Here is a 13,768-nt window from a genome sequence, read left to right as displayed (position 1 = left end):
TGAAGTACAGTGTGAGTGCGTACACCATGGGGGAGAAGGGAGGGGTGACAATCGCGCTGGGGCATGGTTTGGTTTGGATAATGTGAGTGCGCCCTCAGTTTGTGACAGAAAATGATTACTGTAAAGCTTTTATAAAGAAGGTATTAATCTATTTGTTAGTATAAGTTTTTTGGCTTTGTCCGTTTTTGCTTTCAGTAGAAAGGTCACGCCGTGAAGTACACGTTTTCTACTGCTCTCATATTTCCACAAGATACGAATTCGCAGGTCAGAGTTCACCAGGCTGGACTTTGGTACCAACCCAATCTCGCAAATTTCCGTGTTATAGTCACGGAATATTTTGCTCATTTATCCGTGTCATTGTCATGAATCTCTGCATTTTTCCATGTCCGTGCCACGGAAAATGCGGTGAGATCTCTGACAATGACACGGATAAATTAGCAAAATATTCTGTGACTATAACACAGAATTTTGTGAGATCATGTTGTTGGTATGCAGCAAAATATATTTGCTCGAAGCTTGTGGTTTTTGTCTGATGCATTTGCATGCATATGGTGGAAGTAAAAAAAAACAAAAAGTGTAGTGTGACCACCTCTTTACTGTAACTGAACTGCCAATACAAACCTATACGACACCCTCATTTACATAGTTAATCCAATCAAACTGAGGCTGTACGCATTGCATCTCTTAAAGGTATTGCAGCACTTAACTGTTCTCTGTTTAACTGTATAATCAATAAAAACTACATTATCATTGTTTTGGTGCAGGAAACCTTGACTAACATTATAAATTGATTTAAGGAAAAGTAATATTATATAATCAAATAATGAAGTTTGCAATATGCTAAAACGTAGCCTTAGCACAAACTATTTTTACACAAAGCCTACAAGTTCCCAACATCAGTTTCTTACATCTATTATCAGAAATAATGACTTCCTCTACCTTTCCCGAGAGAGAAAGAGAGAGTGAGATAGAAAAGTCAGTCTGGTGAACATGTCAGTAGGTTTGTGGAAGAAAATGTGACCTAAATTACAAATCTACTGGAAATGGAGGAATGGGAAAGTCATTCAGTAATCTCGGTCGGATTGTTTTAGACTGCAGGTTTCTCCATATTCGACTATTAGGGCACAAAAGCCTTTTATACCTCCAACTTTGTCATATTCCTATAGAGTTGAAAATGTCTGAAGGTTTTCTGGTCGAGAGCAATGCAAACAAATAAACATTTGCAACGTTAATCATCTTTTATGATAAACGTGTATGCCTCTGTCTCAGATTCAAGTAATTATTCCAGAACACATAAATGTCCACAGCCAGGAAACAAACTGAAAAAAACAGTTCTTATGTCCTCACAATCTAAAATTTCTGCTTTATCACAAAACCACAAACTAATAAATGTAATATCAAGCTGCGCACATTTTAAAGCACATAGATGATTGTGAGTTCATGTTGACTAAGAGTATATAGCCGAGACAGCTTAAGTCAGACATTTTCTCTTCCCAGATATAACTTGCCAAAGTTCCTGCTTATGTCCAATGCCAATCCCTGTCATTATAGGAGGTCATGTGACATTGCAGGAATGAAGAATGAGACCCAAACTAAGATTGAATAACCACTAACCAAAGAGAAAAACGCTGTCCAAGGAACACACGTTACACGTCACACACTTTACCATAGTACAACGAAAAAGACAATTTTTCAATTACTTTTTTTTTTACATTTTGCTGTATATTGAGATGATGGACACTAATTCAACGCATAAGATTTTTTCATGTAATGTCATGACATTTAGAAAAGAGCAGTCACTAACAGTGTTGGGGGTAACGCATTACAAGTAACGTGCATTACGTAATAATATTACTTTTCTGAAGTAACGAGTAAAGTAACGCATTACTTTATAAATTTACACATGAATATTTGAGTTACTTTTGTAAAAAAGTAATGCAAGTTACTTTTCAGTTTAATTCAATTTTTTTATTTATTTACTGAATTAAACTTGACACGGCACACCTGAGCGAGAACAGTTTAAGTCAGAAACAGAGATGGCAGGCCAGAGCTTGACATTTTTTTCGATGAAAATATGCAACTTCTGAATGCAGAACTTCTCAGTCATATAAAACATCTGCAAGGCCTGAAAGAGATCAAGCCTAAGCCAGGTAAGAAAAAGTAACGCAAAAGTAACTTAAAAGTAACAAAAAAATATTACTTTCCATGAAAAGTAATTAAGTAACGCAATTAGTTACTTTTCTGGGGAGTAACTTAATATTGTAATGCATTACTTTTAAAAAGTAACTTTCCCCAACACTGGTCACTAATATAATGAAAACATTCATCGGCTGTATCTGGAGGCGTGATCCAGCTGTTCTTACCTGAGTCATGAGCTGTGATTATGAGCGTGTATTTGTCCTGTGTCTCACGGTCCAGTGTTTGGATCAGACTCAGTTGACCGCTGGACGTGAGGCTGAATGCCGCATCACTATCACCACTCAGAGTGTAGCTGATCTGACCGTTAGTACCCAAGTCATCATCACGGGCAACAACCTGCCAAACAACATAAACCTCTTAAAAAACAAACAATTCTTTAAACATGCAACATTTAACACTTTAGCAATGTTTTACAAACAATATTTTTAAGATGGCTAGGCAACATGTAGAACAATAAAAAAGAAATATTGAGAATTATGTGTTCAGGAGTATTTGGGCGGGGCTAAAACAGAGTATGGCCACGCCCCTAACACAATATCGAGGATCCTTTCAGGTTGTAGCGGTATTTGAAAGTTGAGACGGCAGCTTTCCAGCGAGTGGGTGTGGTTTCAAACTTATTTTATTCATTAAAATTTGGCTGGGTGGTTAATAACACATTTTTCTGTGGTGTCACAAATTGAAAACACATTTAATATTAGACTTTAAAGTGATGACTTGATACTCAAAAGGCATCAAATCGCACCAGCACTATAGACGGTTTCAGCAGTAAAAACATAAACAAACGGCTTTCGTGAAACAAACGTAACTTCTGGTAAAATACGCAAAGAATCATTAAAGGAACAGTATGTAGGATTGTGGCCAAAACTGGTATTGCAATCACAAAACGTGTGGCTAAAACTGGTACTGCAATCACACAACTGGTGGCCAATACACAAAATGACAACATAAACATCAGTTGAGGGCTGCAACTCCACTTTTTAAATGACACTGTTGTGAGTGATATAAGTATTTGAAATGAACATGATTTCTTAATGTCTAGTGACATATCAGGGCCATTTTATGATTAATTGATATAAATTTCTTACATACTGTTCCTTTAACAACAAAGTCCTTTTTAGAGTAGTTTATTTCTGATAACAAGCTAAATAAACAAGTAGATTACCTTAGTTCAAATAATAGCTAAAGCATATCAAAAACTATACTGAGATAACGTTACTGTGTAAAATGTGTAGGGAAGAGCGAGGCACAACCTAACGCTTGGTTTTGGCTCAATCATTCAAAAAAGATTTGAGTTTGATTAATTATATTTTTACACAAGCAAAACACACATCTCTGCTACAAATGAACATTTGAAGTTTGTTTCTAGTACTTACCATTCTTGCACAATTACACTAAACGTGACAGAAGTGCAAACGTTACATCTTACCCCATAGGTGGGGTTATTGTAACAGGCAGGGGGTTAGCTGTAACACTTGCTGAGAATTACGCTAACGTTAGCGTAACGTAAGTGCTGGGAGGTTAGTTGTAACACAGCGTTACAATTAACCCCGCTGGGTCAAAATATTTTTAAGAGCTGCAGACATATTTCAAAACGATGCTATGTTTTAGTCAACAAGACACTGATTAATATGAAATAGCATTGGATTTAGTATCTTACACACCCAACTTAGAAACCGAAAAAATGTATTTACATGCCACCAAAACAATTGTTCATCATAACTCTTTGGAAAAACATTATACATTTCCAATAATTTGCGAGAGATTGTCTTTTGTCAGCGTGAAAAAAATACCGGAAAAACAAAACGCTCAACCTTGTGCAGAAATGTAAATGGTACATGTTACAACTAGCCCCGCGTTAGTTTTTGCCCCGCGCACCCCTACTATATAATGTATACAAGTTTTAGAGTTTAGTTTAGCCACTAGTCAGACCATTAAACAAACAGAGACCAGTTCCACCCAGAGGCGTATCCGCGACAATGCACTTGCGTCCTCTGAAACCGTCTCTAAGCGGCAAAATGATCTTCAATTATCTTCAATTTAACAAAACAATGTCAATTCCCTGAATCGATTCTTTATGTGCATGCTATTTCTAGAAGTATGAGAACTTCATTTTAGCTATTTGATTATCATTTTAATATGATAACATAATATGTGAATATAGTAAATAATGTCGGGGCCGATGGTGTAGTGGGCAGCTCTCCTCCCTGTACTTTCCTGTCCTCTCGTTACACACTATCAAATAAAGGCTAAATGGCAAAAAAATAACTTAAAAAAAAGAAAATAGTAAATAATAAAAAATGAACAGGTGTGTCCAAATGTTTGACCTGTTTTGTGTACTTGCCTGTAAGATGTTCCTGGGCAGGTTCCCTAAGTTTTCCTGAACAGTGACGGAGTAGGGTGACAGCTCAAACGTTGGCACACAATCGTTTACGTCCAAAAGCACTACGTTAACCGTAGATCGATCCGTCCGGGGGCTGCTGCCGCGGTCTGCAGCCTGAACGACCAGAGAATACGATGGCTGTGTTTCCCGATCAAGGAGTTTCGCCACCGAAATAACTCCTGTTACAGAGTCGATCCGGAAATCTGAATTCACATTCCCAGTGACGATGGAAAACCGAATCTGACCATTGGTTCCCTCGTCCGCGTCGCTGGCAAAAACCTGGAGCACGTCGGTTCCAGTGAGAGTGTTCTCCTCGAGCTCTATGTCATAGATGTTTTGGGAGAAGCTGGGCGTGTTATCATTCACATCCAACACAATCATTGTGACCTCCATGGTGGAGGAAAGAGGCGGTTCTCCCTTATCCGTGGCCATGACTGTAAGTGTATAATTTGACATCTCCTCGCGGTCTAATTCTCCCACCAACACCACCTCCCCATTGATGTTCCCAATGCTAAACTTGTTTCCAAACATCCCTTTAAGGGAATATTCCACATAACTGTTTGGCCCGCTGTCTGCATCCATAGCCTGGGCAGTAAACACTACAGTATCCACGGGGGTATTCTCCTGAACATATGCCATTTTTTGAGAGATGAAGGTTGGTGGGCAGTCGTTGACATCTAGGAGTATGATTGACACTTGTGCGGTACTGGTGAAGCGGGTTATGGGAGGCGGAGCCAAGTCGTTGACAGTGATAACCAAGTTGTAGAAAGACTGCGTCTCTCTATCCAAAACCTTTGTAGTCTGCAGGACGCCTGTGTTAGTTATGGAAAACTGGGATTGTGGGTCGCCTGACACAATAGCATAATGTAACTCTGCATTCAGCCCTGAAAAACACAAAAATATTTAAATAACAAATGGTTATACTTCTGATACATAGCAAACACAGCCAACCTAAGACTAAGGCTAAGACTAGACACCAAGCTGGATAAGTTGGTTTTGATTTATTTTTAAAAGGTTATGGACACTTGACAAGGCTGAGTGACCTGCTGGGGGCGGTCATGGAATAGTTGTTAGAAAGTCGGGCTTATAACCCGAAGGTCGCCAGTTTGATTCCCAAGACCACAGGAAACGACTTGGGTGCCCTTGAGCAAGGCGCCTTTCCCCCAATTGTTCCTGGGACCTACAATGATAACTGACAACTGTTCCGGGTGTGTGTTCATGACTTGAAGTGCCATGGATGTCCTTAAATTAACACAAGCTCCTTGTTTTGAACATCTTATCTCACCATGTTAAGAATATTAACATAGGATGGGATCGCACAGTTGTGAAACAGACGTGACATTGATCATAGAGTCAATTGAGTATATTAGCACACACTGTGACTGCCCCCATCCTGAAGAAATACAAACTGGACATCCAGCACATAGAGAAGAAGTGTATATTGTACATAAAGAGTGTATTTGGGTCATTAGCTTGGCATGAAATCTTTCTTTTCCTGTCGTGCTGAATCAGCTATAATGGTACAGTGAGCGTGTGATAGGAAATCTCAGCACACAGTAAATGAGGTCTAATTGAGCGTCCACACCGCCGGTCGCACTGCTACTCATGTGGAACGCTGTGGCACCTTCCCACACTCGCTCTGTTTACAAAACATCTCAAACGGCTTCAGAACTAAAACTCTGTTCTCTGCCACAGGGGTTAGAGGTCAGGGGGCAGGATATGCTAACAATGATGTCTTGGTCTCATATCGATAGAAATGCATTGCGGGTTATCTGCAGGCACATACAGGGACGAGCTTGCACAGCGGAGGAAAGAAAGGCCACATGCAGGAATTTAGGTCACCATAACCACATTAGACATGAGATTAACCCAGCGACTCAGAAACAAGCTATACTGAACCTAAGCCCTGAGGACATGTCCTAACTTCAAAATAAAGAAACAAAAAGTATATTTTTTAAGAGCCTAAATATTTCCTTAAAGGTCTTTATAAATTTCATACCTTAAGTTTTTTAATGTTTATTACCGTTCCAGACCTTTACTGGTACATAGATTTTACTCACAGAAAACAAATTTCCAATTTTTTAAATACTTTGGAACAAAACTACATTAGATCATGGAGATTTCTATGACATTTTAGACATTTTCCAGGCCTGGTAATCATCATTTTAAAAGGCTTTTATAATTCCAGATTTTTTATGACCACAGATAGCCCAAATGTATTTATTCATCGTCTTGAATAGATGTCAGTTTACATAAAAAAGTCACTGTTACAGAAATGAGAATATAATGAAAATCATCATTAAAATTCGAAAATAGTGTTTTTACTGAATATATCTGAAAACTTCTTAAGAAGAACTTTCTTCAACTAAATTTTGACTTGGTACATTTATCCAGAGATAAAGCACGAACTTGACGAGTGAGTCTGGCGTTGCCAAGTCCTCTGCTTTTTGGCTGGTTCAGATTTGGGCATCTTTTAAACTGTTTCCAGAAGTTGTTTTTTTTACTGCAGGTTAAAGATGAAACGTTTTAATTTGTTAGTTATGGGTATTTGGGCTGTGAAGTGTCATTGGGATGCTTTTTGGCATATATTGAATGTCCACTGGGCTGGTTTTGATTCTCAAATCTGGCAACCCTGGCTGTTTGCTTGCGCACACATTTGGATCAGATTATATAGAATGTAAACGAACATTTTAATCAGATTGCAATGTTTAGGGTACATGTAAACGATGTAAACTGACGTAACCTGCAATCGGATTGACAAAATTTTGTGCATGTAAACATAGCCACTGTCATGACACATGTCACTGTGTCTTTGGATTTTAAGGTCAAATGCGACTGACATCTTTGATCTGAAAATAGAGACTGATGGCACATGTATTATGTTCACATAATGTCCATCTATGCATTTTTGCCAAAGCGTGCATTTTCAATACTGACAGCTTGTGCGTCAGAAAGCCATATATCAGCAAAGCATTGGTAGCAGCGAAATGACAGACATAGAAAACTTTGTGACTGCTGCCAGACGCTATCTAAATACGAAAAAATTTATTGATATATGCATGAAATTAATCATAATCGTATCACGGATTTCTTTTAAAAATAATATTGCTGGCTGAGAGAAACAGTATCATATCGTTTTGTGATAAGATGTCTGATGAGATGGTGCCAGTGTTCAGTGTATGTTCCTGTAGTTCAACTGATTTAGCATTGAGCTAGCAAAGCAAAGGTCATAGGGGTTTGATCTCACGGAACAAAGATTATAGCTGGAATGCACTGTGCCTGCCAAATTCATAACCGTAAATGTATAAAGAAAAATAATGAATGGATGATGCCTCATACCATCATCTGCATCTCTGGCGCTCACGGTAAGGACGGCCGTTCCTGGGTTCAAACTCTCCAGAATGGAGGTGCTGTACATGGAGCTGTTGAAGGCAGGCGGATTGTCGTTGACATCCAGAATATTAAAGTAGACTCGGACGAAGCTGAAGAGCCCTCCGCCGTCATGAGCCTGGACCGTCAGGATGTAGAACCGCTGAGACTCGTAGTCCAGAGGACGGGTGATGTTAAACACCCCGGTAACAGGGTTTAGGAGGAAGGTGCTGTCTTCGTCATCCTCCTCTACTGAGTATGTGACCTCACCGTTCAGCCCAGAGTCGGAGTCACTGGCCAGAATGGCTGCCACGATAGAGCCTGAATCAAAAAATAATGAATATTCACATCATTAATTGCAGTGTGTGGTAACAATGGTTTCAAACTGTAGTTAACTTTTAAGGTTTGTTTTGAGGCAAACTGCTTTCAAAGCCCGGAAATGAAGTGTTATTAAGACTCAATGACTTAATGTTTATTCTCTTTAATACTAAACAAATTATCTGCAGACTTCTGACTTGATGTTTGACTTCATTTTAAGCAGAGGGGTCGTACCAGGAGCCATGTCCTCTGGGACATCGAAGGAGTACACAGAGCGGGAAAACTTCGGCATGTGATCGTTGACATCACTGACGGTGATGTTGACCCGCATGTCAGACGACTGCTGCCCGTCATCTGCCCGCACCAGTAGAGAATATTTTGAGCGGCGCTCTCTGTCCAGACGCTTTGTGGCAATCAGGTCACCGGATTCGGGATCGATTCGGAAGCTGTCATCCGCTCCACTGATGATGGCGTAGGTCACCAAAGCATTCGGACCCTGGACACAAACCACAAAGTTTCAGATGTGGCTCTCTCAAACTCATAGAAATTACCTTCTCTTGCTTTAAAGTTAACATTTACTCATATTAGGGATATGGGACGGTATGAAAATTTCATAATGATTATAGTGACCAAAGTTATCACGATTATCAATATTATCATGGCTTTGTTAAAATGCGATGGAAATTTTCAAAAAGAAGTGATACATACACTGAAAATATTTGAACAAGTTTTATTTTTGAAAATCATAATTTAATATTTCATATCCCTGAAATTATTTTTGTGGTAAAAAAAAATCTGTCTAATAAGTTTACCGTAAATGAATACAATACATTATCCCTTAAATGCCTTCTTGTGCAAAAACTTTTTGCATGCATCAAAATTATTCTGGCTGGACAGGATTTACTGCGAGTTTTCAAAATCATGGTAATTCAAACACGGTTGAATGATAATAAATTTTAAATGATAATACTTACCGTCAGGACGTTTTATCATGGTCAATCGTGAAACCGGTAATCGTCCCATCCCTAATTCATATATATGCACATTTTGGATTTATGTTGTATTATTGTAGCAAATTACATAAGACATACAGGGCTCGAAACTGCAACCATTTTGGTTGGATATGCTCCTGAATTGGCACAACCTCAAAAAATATTTGGTACGACCTGTTTTAATTTCTTTACGAAATGTTTGCATACACTGGAAAAATTAGCGAACGTCTCACGGATGACTCAGTTTTGTGCTGTTTTTAGTTCATATTCAGAGTAGTAGTTCAGGTTCACGCAGATTGTATGGTTTCATTGAGAAATGCAATCGTCAAATACACACTGACAACCCATGAAAAAAAATCCATTGAACGTAATGAAGTTGACAGAATATATTACTATCGTATAGTAAAATTTACTTTTAAAATAATAAAATAATAATTAAATTAATTTAATTACACTCAAAAGATTTGTACAATTTTAATTTAAACAAAGTTTTGTTTTGCAGCACTTTGACTTTAATAAAGATTAAAATGTTTTGTTTTTATGTGATTATTTTAGAAAGATAAATTATTACATTTTATAAATTCAGTTTAATAACATGCTGTTTGATAAGAAAATGTAATTAACTATTAAAGAAAATGAAAAGTGAAAATACAGAATCCAGAAGAAAAATTGGGATGTGTAAACATACATTTGTATATAACTGAATAACTGAATTTTGAATAAATAATAAAAAAAAAACATTATTTTATGGCCCCATGAATCTGCACGTTTTAAACAAAAGAGCTTGTTAAAAATGGGCCAAGCACAAGTCAAGTATGTGGCAAATAAGTTAAGATCAAGTTTGATTGTTTAAGTTGTGGTGCTCCTATAATTTTTAATGAATCCTCCTAACTTTTTAATCTTCTGGCTGCTTTTCCATCACACGCATCCAAACTTAATGATCATTTCTAAAACAAACAAACAAAAAAAACTAAAAAATAAACCACAGACACAACTAGTTTTTAAGAAAACTTATGTAAAGCATTTAAGCATCACCCTTCAAAACTAAACATTTTTGATCGTAAGAAACATAAATTCAAAGTGTGTCCGAACACTTGCCAGGTATAGTATATGTGTCATTGCATTCCAGTCACTCCATTCAGAGATAAATACAGACATTCAGAACACTATCTGAACTTCAGATTCCAGTTGCACCAATCAGTGAGAGTGCTAAGTATTTCATTTCCAAACTGGTGTTGAGTTTCTGAGATCCGATTCCAGTCTGCAGCTGACAGTCGTCACCGGTGGAGAAACACACAAACGCTACTACGATCATCACGTGTATGAGAGAAAGACAGTTTCACATAGTCTACGTTCACACTGCAGGCGAAAGTGGCCCAAATCTGACTTTTTTGCCCAAATGTGACCCATATCGGATTTTCTGAACAGCACAATTATTTCAAATCAGACCCAGGCCACTTTCATACTGTATGTGGTCCTAAATCAGATACATTTCTGATGCAACTTCAGTCTGAACGGCTATGTCGCATTACATCCGACTTTTACGTGCAGCATCAATGTTTATTTCCGCAAAACACGGTGTGTTGCGTCTGACGTCACGTCACACATGCAGGTCACTTTAGGTCGCATTTAAATGATAATGTTAACATAACAGTGCAAAAAAATCTGATTTCTGCAAAAAATCCAAACTTAGCATTAAGACCTGCAGTGTGAACTAAGCCATAGAGAGAGACAGCTCCAGCAGTTGTCTGGCAGTGTCCTCTGAGAGCCGGACACATTCTTTGAACTGTGGGGATATACGGTTCCTCTATAAATTCAGCTAATATATCCCCTGGTACCACAAGCGCTGAACATCTGATACCATGGCGAGCTGAAGGAGGAGAAATCTAACGTGGCACATGAATAACACTGGTGACAGATGGTGACGTCCCGGTTCGAGCCGAAAACAATATGAGTTTAGACAGATGGATCAGGCGCAGTAAAGGAGAGATACTACAGAACATCAAAGACGATTTACTTTTTCAGTAGAGCCTTTCATAACTGGTTTATCTTTCCTAGCAGACTCATCTTACAGAGATGTACCATGAAACTATATTCATATACAATAACTTTTTTACAGTACTGTTTTGAAGGATGTCTTTACATCTTTTTTACGATTTGTTTTCCCCTATTTCTCTTTCTGTGCAAAATACCAAGTAGATTTTGTCTCGCGTGTGCTGGCAGGCCTTTAAACTGTGCCTAACACAGTTGTGAGTAAAAAATTATTTTGGTGCTGGGTATAGATTATTCTAGATTAATCTCATACAAAATAAAAGTAATTTTTGCATACTATACGAGTTTGTGCTTTGTGTAATTATTATGTACATATAAATACACACACATTCATGTATGTATTTAAGAAACATTTACATGTGTGTGTGTGTGTGTGTGTGTGTGTATATATATATATATATATATATATATATATATATATATATATGTATATGTATATGTATATGTATATATATATATATATATGTATATGTATTTATATATTTATTTATATTTTATATATTATATATAAAAATGATATATAAATTAAACATTTCTTAAATGTGTATATATTTGTATGTGTGTGTGTTTCAATATACATAATATTTACACACAGCACAAACTCATATTATGCAAAAAAAATATATTTTATTTTGTATGAGATTAATCTAGATTAATCTATGCCCAGCACAAATTCATTTTAAAATCTTTTGCCGAGATTGCCACTGGCGACTATGGAAATGTATAGACAGTTTCAGCAGTAACAACATAAACAAGCGGCTGTCGTGGTCCGCACGTAACTTCCGGTAAACTCCGCTAAGAATAAATAGCTGAAACGTTCTTTATACGTAGTTTATTTATATAACAAGCAAAAAAACAACACATAGATTACCTAGGAAACCAAAACATTTGTTATTTTCGACGAGATATTTCTTTAAGAGATCAGTTTAGCAACTAGTCAGACGATAAAAAAAAACGAAACCGGAAGTAAAGTTCGGATCCAGACGTGTATCGCTCAGGGCACGTGCATCCGATAAAACGGTCTATATGTTATTATTGTAAAATTTGCATTCTATAACTTTTATAGTAGTAGAAAATTACTAGTATAGTACTTTTACAGTATAGTACCTCTACAGTACTTTTACTTTTACAGCAGCCTATCACATCATTTGTTCTGTTTACGTAATAAAATAACACGCTGTGTGCGACGGTTTCACATAGGTAGTGCGCCAAATTACAGGCGTATCCCAAACAGAAAAACCACGTGTAAAGGAAAAATGTCAGACTTTTTCTTTTTTTGGTACTAATTTAAAAAAGAGGCCATGAGAAAAGACGACGGTAATCAAAAGTACACGTACAAAAATAAAAAAATTCATTCTTATGTGGCACTTAAAGTATTTTGGTGCCTGTTTTTTGCCTCGCATGAACCAGTGGCTCCTTAGTTGATTTTTTTTGTCTGGAGCCATGGCTGGAAAAGAGAGAGAAAAAAAGGAGTGAGTATTAATCTTCTGTCATTGATCAGTACAGCAGACCTCTGGATTTCCCATCAGCCACCTGGGCCCGCCCCCTCTTCCGCCCAGGAGCCAGCTAATGCTGTGATGGGCTTCTCAGAGCTGGAGACTCTCGGAGTTTAAGCATTCGTGTGATTCGCACTAAAGAGCGCCCGAGTTTAACGGCTCTGTGCGGGCGGGGCCCATCCACCAGCCAATGAAAACACAGACTGAACAAAACATACGGAAAGTCACTCAAGCCACGGGAGGAGAAAAGATGGAGAGGGAACGTTCACAGAGTTTCCTGTGAAATGAAAGAACGTAGAAGAGAAACACACATCGGCTGAAAAAACTCGACTGAAACCAGCCTCGGGTGGTCTCGCAGTCTGGCCAAACTGGTTAGTGTGTTCTGTTTTGCTGGTTTGAAAGCGGGGTTTGGACACAGACCAGCTAAATAACAGTTTGGCCATGCTGGGAGACCAGCAAAACCAAGGAATACCAGCTATAAGCAGCAACCCCCCACCAAACTTTATTTTTCAGCAGGGAAATGTGCTTTTGTGAGTTCAGCGCAACTTATAAAATCCTTGGTTTTATTATAGTCATGTTTCTCTCTCTCTCAGGCTATGACTAATGGATATGTCACAGTCCCACATGTGGAGTGGATGAGCATAAGAGATCATTTTGGGTCTTCAATCAGCTCTAGCGTTTGGCAAGCATCGTCTTTATCACACGTACGGCTTCATCCGAGACTGATCCAGCCCTGCTAGCCGATCCTGAGCTTTGGGCTTCCTGTACGGATGTGGCCAAAGATCTGGACACACAAAACTCTACAGGAATAACCCTGGATTGGATTCAGACATGTTGTTAGTGGCCAACTCTAAAACAGATGCCTTGTGGATCCCACAATTCCTGACTATTATGCCGAGACGGAGTTTGTTCTTTAAAAGAACGCGGCAACTAAATCTCAAAACAAAAGATCTCTTTAATAT

The 13,768-nt window shown here is 38.1% G+C and overlaps 1 protein-coding gene across 1 annotated transcript in view; it reads right to left on the bottom strand.

Moving 5' to 3' along the window:
- Nucleotides 1-13,768, bottom strand: part of fat4 (FAT atypical cadherin 4) — a 99,003-nt gene that overhangs the window by 38,161 nt on the left and 47,074 nt on the right. The window contains exons 3-6 of the mRNA XM_055177466.2: nucleotides 8,501-8,762; nucleotides 7,919-8,269; nucleotides 4,541-5,463; nucleotides 2,364-2,535 (exon numbers count right to left, since the gene is read on the bottom strand). Coding sequence (XP_055033441.2) covers nucleotides 2,364-2,535; nucleotides 4,541-5,463; nucleotides 7,919-8,269; nucleotides 8,501-8,762 — 1,708 coding nt within the window. The remainder of the gene's footprint in view (nucleotides 1-2,363; nucleotides 2,536-4,540; nucleotides 5,464-7,918; nucleotides 8,270-8,500; nucleotides 8,763-13,768) is intronic.

This window comes from Misgurnus anguillicaudatus, chromosome 16 (genome assembly GCF_027580225.2).
Source record: "Misgurnus anguillicaudatus chromosome 16, ASM2758022v2, whole genome shotgun sequence".
Lineage (NCBI taxonomy): Eukaryota > Metazoa > Chordata > Actinopteri > Cypriniformes > Cobitidae > Misgurnus > Misgurnus anguillicaudatus.
The sequence above is the reverse complement of the archived record's forward strand: the minus strand, read 5'-3'. Positions and strand labels throughout refer to the sequence as shown.